Genomic DNA, 25,170 nt, shown 5'->3' with positions numbered 1-25,170 from the left:
CTGTCTCCCCGCCCCCCACATCTGGCCCCTTGTCCTCTGCGGGCTCACTTTCATCCTTCCTAAGCTGAGGAACATGTACTTCCTCCCCTCAGTCAATAGCACATGCACTTATTTATGTCTGGAATTGAGCTGTTAAAGGAAATAAAGAAAATGTGGACATAGAGAAGGATGAGAAAAATCTCTTCAAGAGATGCTGTTGGCATTTTGGTTTATAAAAGGTGGAGTCTTTATTTTCCAGATGTGGGTGCTCTCTTTATAGCGATCATGTCCTACCTCTACCATTCTGCCCGCCCCCGCCCCCAGCACCCAGCCCTGGTTATTCTGTGTCAAGGAAGGAGCAGGGGGTTGAGCCCTGCCTCTCACGGGCTGTGTGTTGTTAGAGACACTCTTTCTCTTGCTGTGCGCCTCCTCGGCGGGAATCCCAGGCGAGACCCCTCCCCACGTCTGAGTTCTGTGCGAAGCGTGTGTTCATCGCCTTTATGTCGCCTTCCTCTTGTGGGGCCGAAGCCGGAACCAGCACCTGCTGGTAATCTATCACCTGCCCTGTATGGCTGACCAGTGGGCCAGGCCTGGTGCCCAGAGCTCCGCACGGAGATCCTACAGCCCAAGGTCTACACTCCAGCTCGTGGTACAGGACAGGATCCCATCCGGTGTTCTCATCTGGGCTGCTCATTGGAGCCACCTGTGGGGAGCTGCTTTCAGGACTCGTACCTGGCCTTCCAGTTTGGTGTAATTGCCCCAGGTTGGGGCCCAGCCACTGTTCTTCGGTTAAGTTCCCAGGGTGACTTTATTTATGTTTTAATATTCATTTATTTATTTGACTGCACTGGGTCTTAGTTGCAACACGTGGAATCTTCACGGTGGCATGCGGGATCTTTAGTTGTGGCTTGCGGGCTCTTACTTGAGGCATGTGGGATCTAGTTCCCTGACCAGGGATCAAACCCAGGCCCCCTGCATTGGGAACGTGGGGTCTTAACAGCTGGACCACCAGGGAAGTCCCTCCAGGGTGAGTTTAGCTGCTACCCTCAGTTACAGGTAGAGAGGTTGAGGTCCATGTGGGATGCAGAGGGACTTGGCTGTGGGGCAGAGCTGGGGTGGGACCCCTGGCTGTAGGACCCAGAGCTGCCTGCTACTCCTGGTTGGGCCAGCAGTTTTGTCCTGTGCTGTCCAACAACAGAGGACCAAAGTCTTTTCTGCTCAGCACACACCCGATCTGTCTTTTGTGTCTGCCACCTGCAAACCTGAAGGTTTGTAGCCTTTCTGATGAGCTGGAAATATAATCCGGTTGCAGGAGACCTGTTGAGACTTGCCTTTAATTCATCATGTCTCTTTCATCCTGGCTTGAGAGCCAGGAGAATTTGGATGTTACATTTTTATCTTGTTTTTCACATCAGCTCCTACAGGGTCATCTGTCATCACAACCACATCTTATCCTGATTGTGTGTTTCAGTTGGTTAAGGCGTTTTTACGTTTGATAGTAGTTTTCTCCTCTGTGGCTTTTGTGGTTGATGCTTTTAATCAGTGCCGACTCTTCAAGAAAAAGATCTAGCTTTTACATCTCAGAGTAAACAGCCACTAGTGTGTCTGGTGTTGGAAAGCATCTTAGAGCTGTAGGCTCAGACTTAGACCCAGAAGCGTCCTCAGAGTTCACCTGGTGCTGACCGAGCAAGAAATTAGTCCACAGACAAGTGGGAGGCTTTGCCCAGGGCTTGCAGTACGTTGGCTGTCCAGCCTTTTGGAACTGAGCTCCGCGTCAAGGGTGTGAACTGGTGCCTCCCCGTTCTGCATCTTGGCAGACATTACTAATCAATGAGCCCATCCCGGGTCGGAGACCCACACCTTGGTATCCCAGGCAGCTACTGCTAGTCGATCAGCAATGGCGAGAGAGAGGACACCTGTTTGTCTTGCCTGCCCCTCTCAGCCCAGCGCCCACCCCCAGGTAGGGGAGGCAGTGGGGAAGAGCCCCTGAATGGCCCCATCACTGAAAACATCACTCATCCAGCTGCCCCAGTGAGCCGTGGCTTTGTTAGGTGGCCTCGCCAGGCGCAGACGCTGCTGGGGCCCGTCCTGTTCCAGGCAGTTCAGGCCCGAGGCTGGTTCAGCCCTACGTCTGCCATCCTGCAGGTGATCAACATCGATGGGACAAAGAGGCGGACGCTCCTGGAGGACAAGCTCCCACACATTTTCGGGTTCACGCTGCTGGGGGACTTCATCTACTGGACCGACTGGCAGCGGCGCAGCATCGAGCGCGTGCACAAGGTCAAGGCAAGCCGGGACGTCATCATCGACCAGCTGCCCGACCTGATGGGGCTCAAGGCTGTGAATGTGGCCAAGGCCGTCGGTGAGTCGGGTCAGCCTCCAGCCATGGGTCAGCCATGCCACAGGCTCGTGGCTGCCCTTTTGGTCCACAGGCAGCCCAGTTGGAGGCCAAAGCCGGGGGGGGTGTAAGTGACCGGCTGGGGCACCACTCTGGGGCTGGACAGCACAGGAGATGGTGAGAATATTGGTCCAGGACCAGTGGCATGGGGGTGGGGTATCGACCAGGCATGGTGACTGGGCACTGCTGGCAATAATTGTTCTCACGAGGGCTAACACTTGCGGAGCGCCTGCTGCGTGCGAGGCTGTGGCTAAGTGCCGTAGTGCCCAGAGCAGCTCTCTACGTGAATTACGATGTGGCCCTATTTGCGCTGGGGAGAGGGTGGCAAAGCCGTGTAGCTAATGGGTGGCCGAGCTCAGGACTCATGCCCGGGTCTGCCTTGACCTCGTGGCTGGGCTGAGCTGTGGTTGTTGTCCAGTGTGACAGCCTGGACCCTCAAGCACACACCTTTTATCTGAAAGCCAGGATCTGCAGAAAGCTCCCTTAACACAAGGATTTGCCTCTTTATAAATATGATTCCCAGTGCAGGTCGACAGGCTACACTGGGAACAGTGGTGTCCAGCTGTGGTGGGAGGACAGATGGGGGGACGGGACTGTGGGCTCTGTGGCGGCAGGGACCCTGTCCCCAGCTGGGGCCCTGCACCCAGCACTGCACCTACACATCAGAGACACTCAGCAACCCTTTGCTGGAGGGAGGGAGGGAGGAAGGACCAGAGAGGCCCCAGTGCCTGCCCTTAAGTCTAGTGGGTGAGACACCCCTTAGTTAGCTCTGCTGCCAGGCTGGTGACTACAGTTGAGGTGTTAGAGGGATGCCTGACTTTAAAATACGAGGGAGGGCACTTGAGCTTGGAAGTTAGGGAGCAGGTGGGGGTCAGGGTTTGCCCGGCAGAAGGGACAGCTGAGCAGAGGCCTGGAGGGGAGGCCGTGGGCGGAGACCCTGGGGGGATCTAGTGCATCTTGGTCTCCGGGAGAGGCCTTTAGTCACAACCTGCACTCCTGAGACAAGGCGATGGAATCAACACACTCAGTTTACCAGCGCCTTTGAAAACACGTTCCTCATCCACTGTGGAACGTGAGGTCCCCCGGTTAGTGAGTGTCTGAAAAATAAAAAAGAAAACCCTAGAGGTAAGAAACATGATATATCCATTGGGTGTGATTTAAAGTTGAGAAATTGGACCCCTCCCTCCCTCTTTCTCTCTCTCTCATGTAGGGATTTACTGGGAAAGATGGGGGAGAGGATTCTTTTTCTAGCTGAAATACTTAACACTAAATTAAAGCCAATTTTAACAGCACTGCAGCAGATGAGTGAGACTAACGGCCTGGCCAAAAATACACGAATGCTAAGTACAGTCTGCTACAATGAGAAAGAGGCGCCTTTGGCCGTCCTGGGTGCATCTGAGTTCGAGGGCACCGAGAGTGCCGGAAACGGGAGGAGGAACTGTCTGGGTGGCGTCTCGGGCTGCGGTCCGGTCAGCAGGCCGGGAGTCCAGGCCCGGCGGGGTGGGGACGGCAGGGGGTGCGATTGTCCCCAGGTCGCCATGAGGATGGAGGAGTCCAAGTGCGGAGATGCCCTGGGCCCAGAGCCAGCCGTTGTTACGTGCCTTCCCCGTGCCTGGGGAGGCCCTGGGTTTCCATCCACCCACCTGCTGTCCCTGTGTGACGTCTGGCAGAAATGAAGCCTCGTACAACCGTGGAGCCACTGCCCACCCCCTCTTTGCTGGGCCTCTGGCGTCTAGAGCCTGTGTCTTTCCGTCCAGGGACCAACCCGTGTGCAGACAGGAATGGGGGCTGCAGCCACCTGTGCTTCTTCACGCCCCGCGCCGCCAAGTGCGGCTGCCCCATCGGCCTGGAGCTTCTGAGTGACATGAAGACCTGCATCGTCCCCGAGGCCTTCCTCGTGTTCACCAGCCGGGCCGCCATCCACAGGATCTCTCTGGACACCAATAACAACGACGTGGCCATCCCGCTCACGGGCGTCAAGGAGGCCTCTGCCCTGGACTTTGACGTGTCCAACCATCACATCTACTGGACTGACGTCAGCCTGAAGGTACGGCAGCTGGGAGTCCTCCCTGTGTACCTTTCCCGTTTATACCTACCTGGTGATGGTATCGCCTCAGAGGCTGAAAAAAGGTTTTCTTCCTTTTTTAAAAAAAAAAAAAAATTATTTATTTGGTTGTGTGGGGTCTTAGTTGCAGCAGGCGGGCGCCTCAGCTGCAGCTCAGGGGCTCCCCAGTTGTGGCACATGGGCTCCTTAGTTGAGGCACGTGGGCTCCTTAGTTGTGGCATATGAACTCCTAGTTGTGGCATGCGGGCTCCTTAGTTGTGGCATACGAACTCCTAGTTGCGGCATGCATGTAGGATCTAGTTCCCCAACCAGGGATCGAACCCGGGCCCCCAGTGTTGGGAACATGGAGTCCCATCCACTGCACCACCAGGGAAGTCCCTTGTTTTTTTAATGGTTTGTTAAAATTGAAGTTTACTTGCTGTACAATATAAGTTACAGGTGCACAATAGAGTGAGTCACAATTTTTAAAGGTTATACTCCATTTATAGTTATTATAAAATACTGGCTACATTCCCCGTGTTGTACAATATATCCTTGTAGCTTATCTTATACCTAATAGTTTGTACCTCTTACTCTCCTACCGTGACGTTGCCCCTCCCCCTTCCCTCTCCCCACTGGTAACCACTGTATCTGTGAATCTGCTTCTTTTTTGTTGTATTCACTAGTTGGTTGTATTTTTTAGGGTTGCACTTATAAGTGATATCGTACAGTATTTGTTTTTCTCTGTCTGAATTATTGCACTTAGCATAATACCCTCCCAGTCCATCCATGTTGTTGCAGATGGCAACATTTCATTCTTTTTTATGGCTGAGTAGTATTCCCTTGTAGAAAAAGTTTTGGTTTTTTTTTAAAGAACTATAGGGAATTCCCTATAACCACTGGACTGGTGGTCCAGTGGTTAGGACTGGTTAGGACTGCGCACTTCCACTGCAGGGGGCACAGGTTCGATCCTTGGTCGGGGAACTAAGATCCTGCAAGCTACACAGTGCTGCCAAAAAAATAAATAAATTTAAAAAATTTAAAAAAATAAAAGAACTATAATATTTATCGTAACTCGATTCACACCATTAGAACATTAGTGAACCTGTGTTAATGAACAAGCATGAATGATTACAATGAGCAGGTCCAGTGGACACACAGGTGGCCATTTCTAGAGTGGTTGTGTGTCCGTGTATTTTTCGATTCACCCCACCCACTCCCTCACGAGTGCCCACTTACTTAGCAAGCTCTTTCTTTGTTCCGGATGCTAACATAAACATCCTGGATGAATACAGGAAAGCCTCTTTCATCTTCTAAAGCAGGGTTTGGCATACTGGTCCGTGGACTGGCCTCTGTGTTTTGCCGATAAAGTTTTATTGGGTCACACTGGTGCCCACTTGCTCATGGATCGTCTGCACCTGCTTTTGTGCCACTAGGTTGTAACGGATCCACATGTCCTGTGACACCTGAAATATTTACAGAGAAGGTCTGCTGACCCCTGTTCTAAAGCACCGGACAACCCAAACAGTTTAATCGCCTATCTTTTATTCTACTGTTGGTATTACATGGCTCTTAAAGATTTTTCTGATTTTAAGAGTCACAGGGTTCATTGTAGAAAGAGAGAAAAGTATATTATACAGAAAAGCACAAAGAAGAAAATAAAAACACCTACGTCCCCACCATCCCAAGTCAGCCACTGATGTCATTTTACTGTATTTCCTTTGAGTTTTTCCCTATGTTAGTATTTCTCATAATCACAATCATATGCTACGTAGAATCCTGTATCCTGGTTTTTTCCACATCTCATTATAACAGGTATTTTATCAGCCTGTTACAAACTCTTTAACATAATTCTTTAAACGTGTAGAATATTCCTTATCATATATTCCTTATCATACTTAACCGTTCCCTTATTTTATTTATTTTTCTTATTTTGCGGTACGCGGGCCTCTCACTGCTGTGGCCTCTCCTGCTGCGGAGCACAGGCTCCGGACGCGCAGGCTCAGCGGTCATGGCTCACGGGCCCAGCCGCTCCGCGGCACGTGGGATCTTCCCGGACCGGGGCACGAACCCGTGTCCCCTGCATCGGCAGGCGGACTCTCAACCGCTGTGCCACCAGGGAAGCCCCGTTCCCTTATTTTAAATGTTCTTCCAGTTTTTTCCGACTCCAAATGATACCACAGGAACAGGCATCTCTGTGGGTAAAGCCTCTTCTGTGTTTTCATTCCTATGGATAAAGTTTCAGGAGGAAGATTACTGGGTGAAAGGATACAGTGATTTTTTTTTTTAAGGTTACAACTATTTTGAAGGGTCATGATACATATGTATATATATATATATATAATATAGCCTATATATAATGATATATTTTTATAATTATATACTATTATATAAAATATTTTTACATATCTTTAAATGAAGTATATATTTTATATATATTACCAAATTGTTTCTTCTAAAAAGGTTGTATTTTGCTGCTTTTCAAATGTTCCTTCAAAAACTCAAATGTTGGGAAAAACTTATAAAATATAAAAGAAATAAAAAGAATAAAACCTCGAATGTTGGTGATTTGGTCCCAGGTGTGATCAGTAGTTGCTCTAGGAGACATCTGCAGAAACTCTGGTTTCTAACCGTGTCCCTTTCCTCCTCACCTGCTCCCAGACCATCAGCCGGGCCTTCATGAACGGGAGCTCCGTGGAGCACGTGATCGAGTTTGGCCTCGACTACCCGGAAGGCATGGCCGTCGACTGGATGGGCAAGAACCTCTACTGGGCGGACACCGGGACCAATAGGATCGAAGTGGCCCGGCTGGACGGGCAGTTCCGGCAGGTCCTTGTGTGGAGGGATCTGGACAACCCGAGGTCGCTGGCCCTGGACCCCACCAAAGGGTAAGGACCATTTTTGTCCAGCAGGCGTGTCCCCGTCACCTCTCTACACCAGCCAGTGCCTTGATGACCTGAGGCCGCGGCAGACGGCTGCCCACCTGGCGCTCTGCGGTTGGAGCAGTAACGACCACTACTAGCTTTGAGGTGGCCGGGGCCGGCGGGACCCTTGGAGGTCATCTGGTTCATTTCATAGAGGGGACACTGGGGCCCAGAGCAGCAGGCAGGAAGGGAAGCCTCTGTATCAGGCACCGCATTGGGCACTCCCAGAGGGGTCATCTCATCTGGGCGTCCAGGGGCCCTGCAAGGGGCGGGTGATTTTACAGATGCAGAAACTGAGGCTCAGAGAAGCTCAGTGATTTACTGAAGGTCACATAACTGGTTAGAGCAGGGCTGGGCCAGGAAGTCCCATGCAGTCCTTTCTAGGCTCCTGTCCTGGGCTTCTCCCCTCCTGCTTCTTGCTGGCCACTTAGCGGCGGTTTAAAACCCACCTTGCAAGCTTGCAAGGCACATGCTTTTATGTGTCAGGCAGCCTGGGGGCCCTGCCCTGGGGCCAGAGAGGCCAGGGTGGAGTCTTCCTCTGCGCTCAGTGCTCAACCCATAAAGCATCAGTGGTGTGTAGGGAGCGCTCCGAACCCTGCCTGCCACGTGCTCTTTCAGGGAAGGGAAGATTTCGGCAGAACAAAAAGAAAGGTCCAGGTTTTAGCGAAAGAACCAGTAAAACGTACACAATTCTGGAATGGGGATTCCTTCCCCGGAGCCACTGCTGAAGAGAGAGGAGGGAGGACCCGTTGGTGGAGACGGCAGAGCTGAGTTCGAGTCCTGACCCTACGATGCCTGTTGGCCTCAGCGTCTTGTTTTCTACCTTCTTTAAGGAGAGGAGACTGTGCGCCCCGATTTGCCCACGTGCTTCCTGCCCGTCCCGGTTCACCCTGGCATCCTGTCCAGCTTAGTTAGCGTTTGTCCCTGACACAGGTGTCCCAGCCTGGATGTCGTGTTGCACGGTCACCCTGTCTGTGCACCCGAATGGGAATATCAGGGCTTAGCTTGCAGGGGGGCTGCTGTGGGACCCCAGGAGGCAGCATGTAGCTCCGTGACTGCTCCCAGAGGGATGGTGGGGTGGAGGGGCCTCCGAGGGTCTCACCTCTTCCCTGCTTCCTGCAGGGATGCCATCGGCACAGCCGAGGAGATGGCGGCAGGTGTGCCCCCTGCCCTGCCGTGAGGGTGGCCGTGCCTGAGCCTGCCCCGCCCTGCTCCCATGTCTTCCAGCTACATCTACTGGACCGAGTGGGGCGGCAAGCCCAGGATCGTGCGGGCCTTCATGGACGGGACCAACTGCGTGACGCTGGTGGACAAGGTGGGCCGGGCCAACGACCTCACCATCGACTACGCCGACCAGCGTCTCTACTGGACGGACCTGGACACCAACATGATTGAGTCATCCAACATGCTGGGTGAGGGCCGGTGCGTCCTGCCGCGAGGGGGCGTCCCTGCCCCGGCGTTGGCCATGCTCAGCCCCCATGGCGCTGTGCCCTTGGGCCCGCCAGGCCCGAGCCCCACAGGAGGTGCGGCCACGCCCCGGGTGCTGACCCAGCCTCGCCCCCTCCTGAGGGTTGTCCCTTTCCGCCCCTGGTGCTGTCGCTGTAGATGTGTCAATAGAGACCCCAGTGACAGCTGTTCCCTACACACCAGCTGAGAGCCGGGTCCCGGCCAACCCCGTGCCAGGATTCTAATTTGACCCTACACCACAGAGCGTAGGTTTTCGTTGATGGCGAAACTGAGGCCCACGGAGGTCGTGGGACTTGTGTGAGGTCACAGGGTGCCACTCAGACCCCACGGCCACGTGCTACAGCCCCATCTGACCCTGAATATCTACTGGGCGCTAGGCATTGTTCTGGGACCACTCAACACCTGGGATTAGATTAAAAACAAAAACAAAGAAACCCTCGCTCCAAGCCACCCAGCGGTGAGGGCAGGATTTGAGCCTGGAAATCACATGACTCTGGACTTCTTGCAGGGGGTGGTTATATTAGCTCCCCTGGGTGATACCACATGATGGGGCTGCCCTGTGCGACCGAGAGAATTTGGCTTCCTTCCTAATCACTGCTGCTGCCGCCACCTGTGGTGGGTGTGGTTGTGCCCATTTTACAGATGAGGAAACTGAGGCATAGGTGGGCCGAACGGCTTGTCCCCAGGTACTGTGTGAGCAGAGCCAGGACTAGAAGCTCAGTGGCCTGGTTTCTGCTTGCGGCGGGCTGCACCCACCCTGCATGCTGACTGTCCTGGTGTATGAGGCCAAGAGCAAGGCTTGAATGTGTCTTTGAGACTGCCACCCCCAGCCCCACAGGGAATTACAAGAGGCTGGTGCCAGGTGGGAAACCAGTCACAGCACAGCTGTGGTTGCCCGAAATAATCAAGCTCCCTGATTACCCCAGAGTAAAGACACACTGGGAGGAAAAGCAGCAACAACCCTGGAAACCCCCTCGACTCTGCAGATTGAGGGTGGTCGTGTGCGTCCAGTCAGGCCGTTTTCAGCCGTATTCCCACTGAATGGCGTAGACGTGTAGGGAGCACTTGGTTAATAACAGGGGAGGCCCCGGGCAAGGGAAAGGTGGGAATGTTGCCTGGCATGGCACGAGTGGGCATGGAGCGTGAACTTGGGGCCCCGCCATCCTGGTTGCATTCCTGGCCTTGCCATTTGCTGTGTGACTTGAGCCAGGTGACTTAACCTTTCTGTGCCTCGGTCCTCTAATGCCGATGGTCCCTTCCTCCTACAGCTGCTACTGTGAGAATTAACTGAAGGCACTTCTCATCAAGTCTGGAGCACAGTCACTGCCCTCTGAGTGTTTAGTTAATGATCGTTGTTGTTGGAAAAGTCCACTGCGAGTCCCAGTCCAGGGCCCGGGGTGGAGTGGGGGCGGACAGCGTGTGCGTGACAGGCAGTCAGGGAGCACCTTTATTTCAGAACTATCTTTTTTCTAATGATAAAATGATCAACTTAGAAAATTTCTAAAAATGCAGAAAAACAGGAAGCAAAATTTTAATTATCCATTATTTCACCAGTCAGTAATAATGTATATTCATCTGTTGGCATATTTCTTTCCAGTCTCAAAATTTTTTTGATTGATTTTTTAAGCAAATATTTTTAACTGTTCGTCTCTGAAGATTTTTTTCACTTTTTTCCTTTCTAAAAATCATTTTGAAAACATTATTTCAAATCGTGCCACATATGATTTTCATTTGGCTTTCTCCCACTCCTGTACAGGAGGAGCATGTCCCCAGGTCACCAATATGTTTTCACTGGTACCGTTTTTACTGTGAAATAGAGCATACGTGAGGCATTCATACAACACACACACTTTGACAAGTGAAGACTTAGAAACCCATGCCCAGGTCGAGGGACAGAACTTGTCGAGTGTCACCGGGCCCTGCACCTGCTCTCCCTCCCTCATGCGGCCCTGAGCCTGCGTGTTGCCGCAGTAGTCCCAGCAGGTGCACACAGGTGTGTGCTCTGCGTGTAACTGCTCGGCGGGTCATGTGATCAGACCCTGGTTCGTTTCACAAGCCCTCTGCTGCTGGCGAGAGAATGGCACCAGCGTTCCCAAATGAAAGCAAGGTGTGGGCAGGGCTACCTTCCATCTGGAGGCTCTAGAGGAGAATCCATTGCCTTTTCCATCATCTGGGGGCTGGCTGCATCCTTGACTTGTGGCCCTTCCTCCATCTTCAAAGCCAACTGTATAGCCTCCACCAGCCTCTCTCTCACTGTCCTGCTCCCTCTTACAAGGACGCTAGTGTTTGCACTGGGTGCACTGGGATAATCCAGAATCATGTCCCCATTTCAAAATCCTTAATTTAGTCACACCTGCAAAGCCCCGTTTGCCGTGTAAGGTACTATATTCAGAAATCCTGGAGATTAGGATGACCTCTTTTGGGGGGAGAGGGGGAATGTTCTTCTGCACGTAGTTTTTATCAAGCACTTAATTTGTGCCGGCATTTTGACCATTCTACATGCATGATCTCATTGAATATTTATCACAATTATATCACGAACCTCATTGTTTTTTTATCATAATTTATTACATTTAATTATCATGGATACCCATGAGGGCACTCTTACGAATAACCATTTTGGGACTTACCTGGTGGTCCAGTGGTTAGGACTTGGCGCTTTCACTGCCGTGGCCCTGGGTTCGATCCCTGGTTGGGGAACTAAGATCCCACAAGCCACATGGCGTGCCCCCCCCCCAAATACCCATTTTTCAGATGGGGAGACTGAGAGTCAAGAAGTTTACATAGCTTTCCCAAGGTCACATGCTGGTCAAGGGAGAAGCGAGGGGGCCCAGGCTGACTCCAGAACCTGGTTTCAACCACTGTAGTAGACTGCTAGGCAGAAGGTTTTATTTTATCAATATTTAAAATTTTTATTGACATATATATACAGTCAAGTACAAAAAAGTAGTCAAGGGGCTTCCCTGGTGGCGCAGTGGTTGAGAGTCCGCCTGCCAATGCAGGGGACGCAGGTTCGTGCCCCAGTCCGGGAAGATCCCACATGCCACGGAGCGGCTGGGCCCGTGAGCCGTGGCCGCTGAGCCTGCGCGTCTGGAGCCTGTGCTCCGCAGTGGGAGAGGCCACAACAGTGAGGCCCGCGTACCGCAAAAAAAAAAAAAAAAAAAAAGTAGTCAAGTTGGAGAATTTTTACATACAGATACTTGTGCATACACAGAGGCATCAACATAGCCTGTGTAGCTCCCACGCAGATCAAAGTAGGGAAGTTTCCAGCCCTCAAAAGGCTTTTAGTCAATCTCACCAGCCTCCTCGGGTCAGTGCTGCCCTGACTTCTATCTGTGTGTACTAGCTGTGCTGTTCTAGAACTTTCTATCACTGTGACCGCACAGAGTGTGCTCTTCAGCATCTGGATTCTGTCACTCAGTGAAAGTTGCCCACATTGTTGTTATTCTTTTTTATCATTTTATCATTTTATTCTTTTTTATCATTTCCATTGTATGAAGATCCTACCTTTTTAAAAAAATTTTTTTATTTTATAAAGTTACATTTTATTTGTTTTATTTTATAAAGTTACATTTAATTTATTTATTTATTTTTGGCTGTGTTGGCTCTTCGTTGCTGCGCGTAGGCTTTCTGTAGTTGCGGCGAGCGGGGGTACACGGGCTTCTCCTTGCGGTGGCTTCTCTTGTTGCAGAGCATGGGCTCTAGGTGTGCGGGCTTCAGTAGTTGTGGCACGCCAGCTCAGTAGTTGTGGCTCGCAGGCTGTAGAGCGCAGGCTCAGTGGTTGTGGCGCACGGGCTTAGTTGCTCTGCGGCATGTGGGATCTTCCTGGACCAGGGATCGAACCTGCGTCCCCTGCATTGGCAGGTGGATGCTTAACCACTGAGCCACCAGGGAGGTCCCAAAGATCCTACCATTTTTTAATAATCCTACTATTTTTTTTTTTTTTACTTTGGCTGTGCTGAGTCTTAGTTGAGGCACGTGGGATCTCTTAGTTGCGGTATGCGGGATCTTTAGTTGTGGCATGTGGGCTCTTAGTTGCGGCATGTGGGATCTAGTTCCCTGACCAGAGATCAAACCTGGGCCCGCTGCATTGGGTGCTCGGAGTCTTAATCACTGGACCACCAGGGAAGTCCCTAATCCATCCTACTATTGACGGACGTTTGGGTTGTTTCCCGTTTGTGGCTGTTACACATAGTTGCTGCCGTGCACATTCTCTTCTGTGTTGTTTGGGTGGATGCTGCATGCATTTCTCTTGTGCTGCAAGAGGGGAATTGCCTGCCCTCAGGGCAGGTGCACATCCAGCCTCAGTGGACCCTGCTCGTTTCCCAAAGTGGTCACATGCTTTATGAGCCCGACGCAAGTGGCCAGGCTGCAGGTTGAACTGGTTCAGCCACAGGACGCCCGTGCGGTGCCATTGCTGACTCGGTACCCGTGTGTCTCCACGCAGGTCAGGAACGGGTCGTGATTGCCGATGACCTCCCGCACCCCTTCGGCCTGACGCAGTACAGTGATTACATCTACTGGACAGACTGGAACCTGCACAGCATTGAGCGAGCCGACAAGACCAGTGGCCGGAACCGCACCCTCATCCAGGGCCACCTGGATTTCGTGATGGACATCCTGGTGTTCCACTCCTCCCGCCAGGATGGCCTCAATGACTGCATGCACAACAATGGGCAGTGTGGGCAGCTGTGCCTCGCTGTCCCCAGCGGCCACCGCTGCAGCTGTGCCTCACATTACACCCTGGACCCCAGTAGCCGCAACTGCAGCCGTAAGTGCCTCGCTCTGCCCCTGTCCCTCACTCCCACATTAGATCATCAGTCTGACTCTGGCGGTTAAGGTGGAAAGAAGCTTTTTATCTGGGGAAACCTTGGTGCACATGGGCAGTCGGGCAGGTTGTGCACTGCACATGTTGCCTAATGTTACCTGGAGGCTCAGGCTGGGTGGAAGACCTGTTGCTTCATCAAGACACGAGTAGATGGTCCAAGCCCTCAGCGGGCACGTCGCATGGGAGGCTCTTTGGATGTGAAAAACAGTCCCTGGGGGAGAGCACCCACTTCTAGGGCCAGGCATTGTTCCAAGTGCTTTTTATGGCCCTTAATCCTCCAGCCTATGGGGTAGGGAGTATCACTGTCCCCATTTCACAGACTAGGACCCTGGGCACAGAGATGTGTAGTTACCCACCCAAGGCCACACAGCTGGTAAGACTTGAACCAGGTTTGGATCCAGGCAGGCTGGCTCCAGAGTCCCTGCCCTGACCCCTTGCGTGTGGCCCCATGTCCACGGTGTAATCCTCACACCGACCTTCTAAACGAGGTAGGCCTTTTCACTTTCAATTCTAAGAAAAGCGAGGTTCAGAGAGCCTGAGAGTGACTTTCCCATGGGCCCGCAGGGAGAACAGGTGTGTCCTGTTGGCAGGCTTTTCTCCTGTGACATCAGCAGAGAGCTAGTTATAACTCGGCCTCTGTGCAGCGCTAGACAGATCGTAAAGCTCTCTGTCATCCGGGCATTGTGTGAGCCTCTCGCAGCCCCGGGCCTTAAGAGGACTGAGCTTCCTTGGCCCAATTATGTGGATGAGGGACCTACAGCTTCGAAGGGTTAAGGGGCTTGGTCGAGGCCCCAGGCTGGTATGTGATGGGCCTGGGGCCACAGCCTGGGATTCCCCACTCTTGGGCTCCCTTTGGTCCTGTTGTCCTTGCCACTGGGGGCCATAACCTTGAAGGGTCAAGCGGAGGTGCAGGTCACCCTCTGCCCAGAGGGGATGTGACTCGGGTGCTGGCTCCCAAGGCCGGCAGACCCAGGGCTGTGACTTGGATTCATGTGGCCCAGCTGTAACTCTTGACGTGGCTGCAGCTGGTGGCCTCTACACATCCTGGGTCCCGACAGCCCTGAGGAGTGTCCCCTCCCGGTGTCACTGTTCACGTCACACGGTTTTCAGCCATTCCCTGGAGCACGTAGAAGCCCCTGGCGAATCCCACCGTCACCAGAGCATCACACACACTTATGGGTGGGAGCTGGATGTTCACTACCTTTCCCTCCCTCTGACTTAAGTCTTGATAATCTGAAAAGAAGTGGATATCTAGTTTTAAAATAACACACACACTTATAAAACATGGAAACAGCAGCGACGTGTAACATGGAGAATAAAATTACCCATAGTCCACCCCCAAGAACCAGTTTTGTGTCTTTCCAGCCTTTTTCCACGTACATCTCGTAGGTGCGCACGCAAATCTACTTTTTACCAGAAAATGGAAGGCCGTCCTCCCTGCCCCACTCCCTGTTCGGCTCCCAGACGCTGATGCGCGCCCGCCCCCGTTTGCCTCTCTCCAGCACCCACCACCTTCCTGCTCTTCAGCCAGAAGTGTGCTATCAGCCGAATGATCCCTGATGACCAGCACAGCCCAGACCTCATCCTGCCGCTGCACGGGCTGAGGAACGTCAAGGCCATCGACTATGACCCGCTGGACAAGTTCATCTACTGGGTAGATGGGCGCCAGAACATCAAACGAGCCAAGGACGATGGGACCCAGGTAAGTGTGCTTTCGGGGGGGCGCGGGGGGCCCTTCCACGAGGGGCTCGCACTGGCGGCTCCCAGGCTACCGCCCCCTTTTCTTAGCAGAGGGGGTGCCAAGAGGGCACAGTTTGGGGTAAACGGTGATTGGGCTCCGATTATGTCATTGCCAGGTATAAGGCTGAGCCGTGTGAGACCCTTAGACTGTGATTCTGTGTAGAAACTGGATTTTGCAGCTGTTTAAGTAGCAGTGGTGGGCGTCAAACCCCATGGGGTTTTTTTTTCCTTTCCATAGTGGTTCTGTGCAGGGATAGTTGATGTTGGTTATTCTAGATTTATCTTTTATTTCAGGGGAGTTGGATAGTCAGTTCTGTTATAATGCAATGTACATGTGTCTGAAAATCACTGCACTGTACAGAATCGCCCAGTACAGACCACAGGTCTGATGGGGGAAAGGGGGCTAGGTGTGCAGCCCTCAAAAGGCCATCAGTGACAAACTGAAAAAAAAGAGAGGAACCTGGCAATACAGGGGCCCTGTCCTTTGAATGGTAAATGGTTCGGTACACAAATGCTGCAGCAGATACGGCTCCTGACGTTGCAAAGACCTGAAGCTGGCGGAGGACGTGGGGGTCGGAAGGTTGCAGCTTGTGGGTTTTTGTGGAACGCGGAAGGAGGGTTGTCTGAGATGGGACGTATCGTTGTAACCCCGGCGTGGATGGCGTGGCTCCCAGTGCCCGGGGGCTAGGGGTCGCTGGAGGCATGTGTGTTTGTGGGCCCCTGCTCGGTGCGGTGCTGCTGTGTGCTCTGCACTTGCCTAGGGTTTCTCCTGGGTGCAGTTGTGCAAAGTGAATGCGAAACCTGCTCTCTGCTCAAACTGTCCCTGATACATCACTGCATGGGGACGCATACATGTTTTCCAGACGTGAGTCTAGCAGAACTGACTCCTTTTCTGTGTTAGGTGTTTGTGACCCGTGCCAGGAAGGACACTGTCACTGCAGCCTCGGGGCACACCCGGCGTATCCAGCCATGTGACAGGGAACTGTGGCCAGAACTCCAGTAGGACGTGCCCGGCTGGTCATGCCAGTTTCTAAAGACGCCTTTCACAAAAGCTACCGAACCCGATGGTCTCTTTCTCAGTCGAGTGGTCAGTGTGACAGCTTCTGTCGTCGTGGTGAAATCTTGATACTGTTAGAACAGCGATGCAGATGCTTGTGTGTGGAGATTTTCAAAAGATTTTCGTGTCTGTAACGTAGGTGTTTCTCTTTCCTACCCTGAACCGGGTGCCAGTACTGCCTGTACGACTGGGCCTCACTTGCGACAAAATACTTCATCCACCCACGATGTAAAGTTAACAAGTCGTCCTTTGACGTCTGTGTCCTTGGTTGATGCTAAAAGCCCCAGCTGTGCCCGAGCAGCTGTGATTATCATCTCTGTGGGAGCAGAGCCTGGTGGAAACGGTGGGAATGGATTTCTTTCGTCCCACCCTGGGCGCAGGTGACAGTCGCTTTGAGTCCTTTGGAGAACAGGGAGTGTTAATTGGTGGACCATGGCTTCCTGCTGAGAAAGTTGCTGGGGCACAAATTACCTTAAGGTCCCCTGGAGAGGCGTCCTTTTGCATTCTTGTATGGTGTCCAGCAGGAGTGGGGGAAGACTTTGAAGAAGAAGCCCTTCTAGGAACACTTAATCTGGAAAATATTCATTTCCCTTCCTGTGTCTCTTGCTAAACTCCACCCTCTGGTGGCTTTGATTATTAGGGGTGCCACCCCACCTCCAAGGATGGTATTCTTAATTATCATCTACTTGGCTGTCGTTTTTCTATTTAATTTTTGATTCTTTTATTGTGGTAAATATACGTTACATAAAATGGGCCATTTGAACCATTTTTAAGTGTACAGCTCCATGACATTAAGCACATTGATATTCTTGTACACCCGTCACCCCCATCCATCTCCAGAGGAAACTCTGTCCCCATTAAACACTAACTCTCCATCCCCCGCATCCCCCCAGTCCCTGGCGCCCACCCTCCTGCCTTCTGTCTCTCTGCATTTGACAGCACTAAGTCCTTTATATAAGTAGAATTACCCAGTATTTGTCCTTTTGTGACTGGCCTATTTCACTTAGCACAATGTTCTCAAGGTTCATCCACATCATAGGAGGTATCAGAATTTTCTTCCTCTGTACGACTGAATAACACTCCATTGTCTGTATAGAAGACATTTTGCTTATCCGTCCGTCCATCAGTGGACGCTGGGCTTGCATCCGCCTGTGAGCTGTTGCTGCAGACTTTCCCACTGGGTTAAGTACCACTTTGTACTGGGGAGGGGGCGGGGTATGGATTGTGACGTTGAATCGGATTCTGCTAAGATTTTTTGCACCGGCCTTGGTGCTGTTCCTCATGGTAAAATTGGAGTTTGGGTTTTATAAATCCGGCCAGCTGTGTAGAGTTTACCTCCTCGTTCCCGTGTGCCTGGGGTGGGACGTGGGTGGTGTGTTGTTACAGCACGCACTTTTTTCTCAGCTGGTTGTTCCGATGAGCGTGTGCCCGGCTCCCACACACCCACCCTCCGCAGGGAGCCTGGCTCTGGCCAGGGCTAGCTGGAATCTTGCTTTACTCCCGGGCCGTCGGCTGCACTGGGCTGTGGTCTTTGGCCAGAGAGCTCTGTGGCTCTTGGGAAAGGAATGTGCCGGCTGGAGTCGACGCCTGGCTCCTAGGGCCCACAGCTCCCGGGGGTGGGGGTGTTGTTACCTGCAGAGATGCGAGTGACATGCTTCCAGCTGCCCAGCGGGGCTGGACCAGAGGCTGCTGTGTGTGTGTTTGGGGGCGGGTGGTTCCTCTCCAGCTGAGTCCAAGAGGCTGGGCCTGGGGAGGGGGGCTACTTTTTGGCTGCAAGCCCCCTCTTGACCACCAGGAGACTTCTTGTTTTATTGACTTCTGAAAAGAGGTATGTTAAGAGGGTCTGCAATGAGCTGTGATCAGAACATCATCTAAAGATGATTCCCTTCTCAGAGGAGGAACTTTTCATCCAAGCTGTTGGTGGCAGCAGCCCAGGAGCTTGGGAAGCCCCTTTGCACCAGGTCAGGTCACCTGAGAACCCAAGGGGACCAGATCCACCAGGGAATCGGCCTCTAGCCTGTGAGGGATGTGAGGGAAGCTCTGGGCACTCTCCTTCTCCTGCATCAGTTCATGAAACAAGGTCCCCTTTAAAGGAATTCTCTGTCGGTGGCTCCGAAAGCCAGGGCTCATCCCTGAGAGGCAGTAGACGGCATGGAGTCCAGCAGCGCTCCTGGGAGAGGCTCAGGGTGGAGACCAGCAGGGAGTGTGAGGGGGAAAACAGACCCCGCGAGGGGCACGTGCTGCCCCTGGGCTCCTGGTATGCGCTGCGGGGCAGCCCTGCACCCTCACCTGGCCTTGAACCCCTGGCCTGTCTCCCTCAGGGAAGAGTCTATGAGAGGTGGACCTCTGTGCTGGACACCTATTGTCCTGGCATCCTAAATTTAAAAAACAATAAGATTTGAGGGCCTTCACTCTGGAGAACAGTATGGAGTTTCCTTAAAAAACTAAAAACAGAACCACCATATGACCCAGCAATCCCACTACTGGGCATATACCCTGAGAAAACCGTAATTCAGAAGGCGTCATGTACCACAATGTTCATTGCAGCTGTGTTTACAATAGCCAGGACATAGAAGCAACCTAAGTGTCCATCGACAGATGAATGGATAAAGAAGACGGGGCACATATATACAATGGAATATTACTCAGCCATAAAAAGAAACGAAACTGAGTTATTTGTAGTGAGGTGGATGGACCTAGAGACTGTCATACAGAGTGAAGGAAGTCAGAAAGAGAAAAACAAATACTGTATGCTAACACATATATATGGAATCTAAAAAAAAAAGAAAATGGTTATGAAGAACCTAGGGGCAGGACAGGAACAAAGATGCAGATGTAGAGAATGGACTTGAGGACACGGGGAGGGGGAAGGGTAAGCTGTGAGGAAGTGAGAGAGTGGCACTGACATTTATACACTACCAAACGTAAAATAGATAGCTAGTGGGAAGCAGCCGCATAGCACAGGGAGATCAGCTCGGTGCTTTGTGACCACCTAGAGGGGTGGGATAGGGAGGGTGGGAGGGAGATGCAAGAGAGAGGGGACGTGGGGATACATGTATATGTATAGCTGACTCACTTTGTTATACAGCAGAAACTAACACACCATTATAAAGCAATTATACTCCAATAAAGATGTTAAAAAAAAAATCCAAGGGAAGGAAAAAAGATAAAAAAAGATTTGAGGGCCTTAATCCAAAAGTCTGAGTCTAAGGAAACAAGAAGTGAGAAGATGTCTTGAGCCAGGGGCCTGTGATCCCGGGCTGACCGCTCAGCTGCTGGGCGGTCCCTCTGTACGTGCGGGCGCAGGCTGGCCAGCCCGGGTGGGGTGACGACCAGGCAGCCGGGTCCAGTGCCGTCACTGGTGGCGGGGCCCAGCTTCGGAGCCCATGGGCTAGAGCTCTCCTGGAGGCTGTTGGGGGGGATCAGCTTCACTCTCAAGCGGATGTGTGGGCAAGAGCTGGTTTGAAAGGAGAGATTCCCAGACACGGTTGGGCTTTTGACATTTGCTCTGCACGCGGGCACAGGCCTCCGCCCTCCCCACCGTGACTTTAGCCGGTGCTCGTTTCTTACCACCCTACAGCCCTTCGTTTTGACCTCTCCGAGCCAAAGCCAGAACCCGGACAGGCAGCCGCACGACCTCAGCGTGGACGTCTACAGCCGGACCCTGTTTTGGACGTGCGAGGCCACCGACACGATCAACGTCCACCGGCTGAACGGGGAAGCCATGGGCGTGGTGCTCCGCGGGGACCGCGACAAGCCGAGGGCCATCGTCGTCAACGCCGAGCGAGGGTGCGGGGCCGCGCGGGTGGGGTGCTGCACCCGCTGGGCTGTGCCAGGGGCCCCTGCCGTGAATGCCGGCCTCTCGGGCCGGGAGGGATCTTCCACCCCCGACACTCCCATCTGCAGCCGGAGTGGGGCAGGGAGACACCAGCTCATTCCCAGGCATGGCAGGGAGGCAGAGACGCCCAGGGATGGCCTGGACTGAAAGCCTGTGCAGGGGAGAGGGCTTTGCTGAGAGGCACAGGCAGGATGTGATTCATAGGTTTCATACCATCCCATCCAACTTGAACCCTATTCAACCATCCCTTCCATAGTGTCCCACGCGGTGGTGGGTTACTCATTTGCCTAGGGGAGGTCACTACCTGACTGGGAGCTTCTTCCTTCCCTGAAGCTCCCTGATGGGCCCTCAGGTTCTCTGGTAGGTGGGAGAGCACCTGAGACACGTTGACACATGTGGAGGGTCCCAAAGGGAAGGACCAGGGCGGGAGGGTGAGGGGGCCGAAACCACATGACATGAGATTGGGAAATAAAGCCAATCGGGGAGGATTTGGGGGTGGAAGGCAGGAGGATGGTGACCACCTCAGGTACCCGCAGGGCTGCCGTTCAGAGCGGGAATCAGACTCATCGAGGCACTGTGTGCTGAAGCTTGTGCCCGGGGACCGCCAGGCAGACCTGAGTTCAAATCCCGACTCTGTCACCTACTGCCTATGTGACCTCAGGCAGGTGACGTGACCTCCCAGGGATTCAGTTTCCTTGTGAGGACAGCGGGGAATACCAGCCCTGCAGCCCCCGGGGGCTCAGTTACTGAAGACGGTTCTTTAGGAATCAAAGGAGGGGGCGTGTACTAGTCCCAGGGGCTGCCGCAAGTGACCACAGACTGGGGGCTTGAAACACGGAGGTCTATTCCCTCGCTGTTCCAGGGGCCAAAGTCAAGGGTGGCAGGGCCGTGCTCCCACTGGAGTCTCTAGGGGAGGTTGCTTCCTGCCTCTCAGCTTTGGGGGCCCCGCATGCTCCTTGGCTTGTGGCCGCGTCCCTCCACTCTGCCTCCGTCTTCACGTGGGCTTCTCTCTGTGTCCGTGTGGCCTCTTCTCTCTCTTGAGGCCACTCTCACTGGTTGCGGGCCCACCCTAACCGGGGCGGCCTCATCTTGATACTTAGTTACATCTGCAAAGACCTTGTTTCCAAGTAAGGTCATATTCCGAGGTTCCAGGTAGACATGAGGTCTTGGGGGACATTTTCCAGCTCCTCCAGGGCCTGACCTTTCAGCTCCGCATCCAGCCCCTAGAGGCTGGGGTCGTATGACTGGTCACTTTCCGAAGCCCCGCTGGGTGCCCGCAGGGTCTGGGGCCGGTCTCTCTGGTGCTTGGCTGAGGACGTAGCGGACGCAGTGCCCGTCCTTTACCTGCTGTTCTCTCGCAGGTACCTGTACTTCACTAACATGCAGGACCGAGCAGCCAAGATAGAGCGCGCGGCCCTGGACGGCACCGAGCGCGAGGTCCTCTTCACCACGGGCCTCATCCGCCCCGTGGCCCTCGTGGTGGACAACACGCTGGGCAAGCTCTTCTGGGTGGACGCCGACCTGAAGCGCATTGAAAGCTGCGACCTGTCAGGTGCGCTCCCTGGAGCCTCCCCGAGGATCGGTCCCTCGGCGGCCACCACGTCTGACCCACCAGGACGCCCGCTGTCCTGGTCATCAGTCATGGCATAGCAGTCACCACGTTTGTGGGGGACCTACTGCGAGCAGGCACTGGGCTGGGCTTTACCATGTATAGTGCCCCCGCCCCGTTCCAGGATGTGGGTCCCAAGTGATCCCCAGGTGGCAGGGGCCGACGAGGCTCAGAGAGGGTGAGCCAGCTGTGCAGGGCCCCCAGCGTTGGGTGGAAGAGGAGTCCGACCGCTCTGCCCCCAGTGCCCATGCTCTCAGCTCCTCTGCCGTGGCCGCCTTAGTCCGGGAGGTCCCTGGGCCAGAGAGGAGTGAGAATCAGTGCTTAAAGGGGCTTTTCTTCCGGAAGTTGGGGTGGGCTGGGGGCAGGGGAGGCACCGTGCTTGCCAGGGGCCAGCGACTGGGGCCACGGCCCTGGCCGAAGGGCAGCCCAGGTAGAAGCAGGGCTGTCCGAGAGGTGGCCTCAGATCTGCCTGATTCCAGGGAACGTGCCCCAGCCCCCAGCCCTGGCCAGAGCCCGGCGTCCCCCAGGCTCCCGGCAGCCCACCCTTCTCCCGCGGCAAGCGTGGGCCGAGCTCTAGGGGTCAGCCGCCACTCAGGGGGAGCGCCTCCCTCTTGCAGGGGCCAACCGCCTGACCCTGGAGGATGCCAACATCGTGCAGCCTGTGGGCCTGACTGTGCTGGGCAGGCACCTCTACTGGATCGACCGCCAGCAGCAGATGATTGAGCGCGTGGACAAGACCACGGGGGATGCGCGGACACGAGTCCAGGGCCGTGTCGCCCACCTGACCGGCATCCACGCCGTGGAGGACGTCAGCCTGGAGGAGTTCTGTACGTGGCGGGTGGGCAGCGGGCAGCAGGCAGCGGTGTGTGCAGACACCGCCGAGGGGAGGCTGGGCCTCTTCACAGAGCACAGCGGCCCCTGAACTGGCCCCCTTGGAATAAGGCAGGAGGACAGGCCAATGTGAGAGTTGTAGGACTGAGATCCTCTTTCCTTTCTTTCTGTCGGCCAAGTCTACTCTCGGCTCCTGGAGGCCACCCTCAGGCCCTCTCCCCATCAGTGACAGACCGAACCTCTCTGACTTCCTTTTCTACCAGCTGGAACCCACTCCGCTTTCCAAGGGCTTGCGATTAGATTTGGCCCAGTTTTAGACGAGTCTCCCTTTAGATTGACTCCAAATCAACTGATTAGTAACCTTAATTATATCTGTAAATCCCTTCTGCTGAGTAAGGTAGCAAAACCACAGGCATAATAGCTCCTCACATCCTCCCCAGCTGGGGAGTAGGGTAGGACATTTAGGGGGCATTTTAGGATTCTGCCTGCCACAGTCTGGCTGTGCCCAGGGGCCTGGGAGAGGGACGACGTCGGTAACTGGGACCTCTGGTTCCTCTACCCACCTCCGTATATGGCTGTATGTGGATATGGAGGTGTGTGTGTGTGAAGTGTCTACCTCTCCCTGTGTCTTCTCGCTTTTCTCTCTTCATTCAGTAAATACACCTGGGCTGCCAGCTGGGTGAGCAGAGCCATCACTGTCCTTGTCCTGTGATGCCCACGGTCTGGCCGCCTTCAAGGCCCTGGAGCCCCACCAGCCTCACCCCAGCCCATTTACTATTGGCCTCCTGCCTCGGCCACACCATGTGTTGACTGTTCTGCACCCCAGGTCCCGTGCTCAGCATATTATTACATTATATGTGTTATTTCACAATAATTCTACTTTACAGCTGAGGAAAGTGGGGCTCAGAAAGGGTACCACCTCCCCCTGTCACCTAGCCAATAAACCTGATGGGGCTTGGATTTGAGGCCAGAGCCCACAGTTTAGGCACTGGGATTTTTTTTCTGTTGGGCTCCCTGCTCAGGATGAGGGGCATGACCTCTGAATCAGTCACTTCTGTGTTGACTGCTGGGCAGTGGGTTCTGTCCTTGTGGGTAATCGGCTGGATCCTGGATAAGCGAAGTCACTAGGAACTAGCTTCCGGATAACCGAGGCACCCCCACGCCTCTGGGTTGGAAAGCCTGCGTTCACCTGGCCCCTTACACCATCCTCAGCCAGGTCCCGGTTCCTGGTTGTTGCTGGCAGATGGTCAGAATGGTGAATGCTGAGCCCACAAATGTCGAGACCCACTGCCTGCTGGTGTCGGCAGAAAGCCAGGCTCATTGACCGGCAGCTCCTTGGAACCGAGCGGCTGGAAGGGCCAGGAGACGTTCAGTGAGCAGATTTGAGGTTGGAGACCGGGTGCTAACGAGTGCTAATGTGTGGGGTCTAGGGTGACAGGGAGAGGCTCCTCGTTTTGGATGAGGGCGGGAAGTCCTTGGGTGAGCTCTGCCGTGTTGATTTGGGACGTGGGCCATCCATCCTGCCTCCCCACAAGATGCACAACTAAACTCTAAACCAGGGGTGGCGCTCTGCAGCCCGTAGGTCTGTGTCATCCTGGCTGCCTTTGCTTTGCGGCTGGCCGACAAGGAGTCATGGTCACCTAGATAGGTGGCCTAAGCCCATGAAACCAAAATTATTCGCTTTCTGATTCTTTATGGCAAAAGTTTGCTGACCCTGCTCTAAACCATGACTCTGTCATTTTGAAAACACCTAATCCTCAAGGTTGAGGAGGAGAAGCTATGATTTGCCTTTGGGGGTCCGGGTGAGGAGCAGAGTGCTTTGCTCCATTTCCTCTCACCTGAGGGAGCTCAGCCACCCTCCCAGCCTCCTAACCATTGTCAAGGTGTTGGGCACATGAATGAAGTTAATTGAATTGAAATGTTCAAGTTCCCCAGGGTTCAACACCCTTATTATTTTAACTTCCATGTGTATTAGTTTCCTGCAGCTGCTATAACAAGTCACCACAAATTGGGTGACTTAAAGCAACAGAAATGTATCCTCTCACAGTTCTGGAGAAATCCAAAATCAAGGTGTCTGCAAGGCTGTGCTCCCTCTGGAGGCTGGAGGTGGGGGTGGGGAGGCAGAGGAGGGGATGGTTCTGTGCCCCTCCCACTTCCTGTGGTTGCCGGTGTTCCTTGTGGCTGCATCATTGCAGTCTCTGCCTCTGTCATCACATGACCACCTCCCCTGCCTTCACCTCTTATGTCGTCTCTTATAAGGACATTTGTCAGTGCATTTAGGGACCACACAGACCATTCAGAATTAGACCCCATCTCAAGATCCTTAACGTGATTACGTCATTTGCAAAGACCCTTTTCCCGAATAAGGTCACATTCACAGATTCCAGGCATTAGGAAGTGGACATATCTTTTGGGGGGCCACCACTCAGCCCACTACACCATGAGAGACAGACAC

The 25,170-nt window shown here is 53.6% G+C and overlaps 1 protein-coding gene across 9 annotated transcripts in view; it reads left to right on the top strand.

Moving 5' to 3' along the window:
- Positions 1–25,170, top strand: part of LRP5 (LDL receptor related protein 5) — a 107,580-nt gene that overhangs the window by 65,778 nt on the left and 16,632 nt on the right. For all 9 annotated transcript variants that reach the window (XM_067748017.1, XM_067748015.1, XM_067748013.1 and 6 more), the window contains 9 exons: positions 2,125–2,341; positions 4,135–4,424; positions 7,083–7,309; positions 8,573–8,757; positions 13,260–13,583; positions 15,143–15,342; positions 20,018–20,226; positions 21,637–21,827; positions 22,502–22,711. In XM_067748017.1, coding sequence (XP_067604118.1) covers positions 2,125–2,341; positions 4,135–4,424; positions 7,083–7,309; positions 8,573–8,757; positions 13,260–13,583; positions 15,143–15,342; positions 20,018–20,226; positions 21,637–21,827; positions 22,502–22,711 — 2,053 coding nt within the window. The remainder of the gene's footprint in view (positions 1–2,124; positions 2,342–4,134; positions 4,425–7,082; positions 7,310–8,572; positions 8,758–13,259; positions 13,584–15,142; positions 15,343–20,017; positions 20,227–21,636; positions 21,828–22,501; positions 22,712–25,170) is intronic.

The sequence above is a fragment of the Pseudorca crassidens genome, chromosome 9 (genome assembly GCF_039906515.1).
Source record: "Pseudorca crassidens isolate mPseCra1 chromosome 9, mPseCra1.hap1, whole genome shotgun sequence".
NCBI lineage: Eukaryota > Metazoa > Chordata > Mammalia > Artiodactyla > Delphinidae > Pseudorca > Pseudorca crassidens.
The sequence above is the reverse complement of the archived record's forward strand: the minus strand, read 5'-3'. Positions and strand labels throughout refer to the sequence as shown.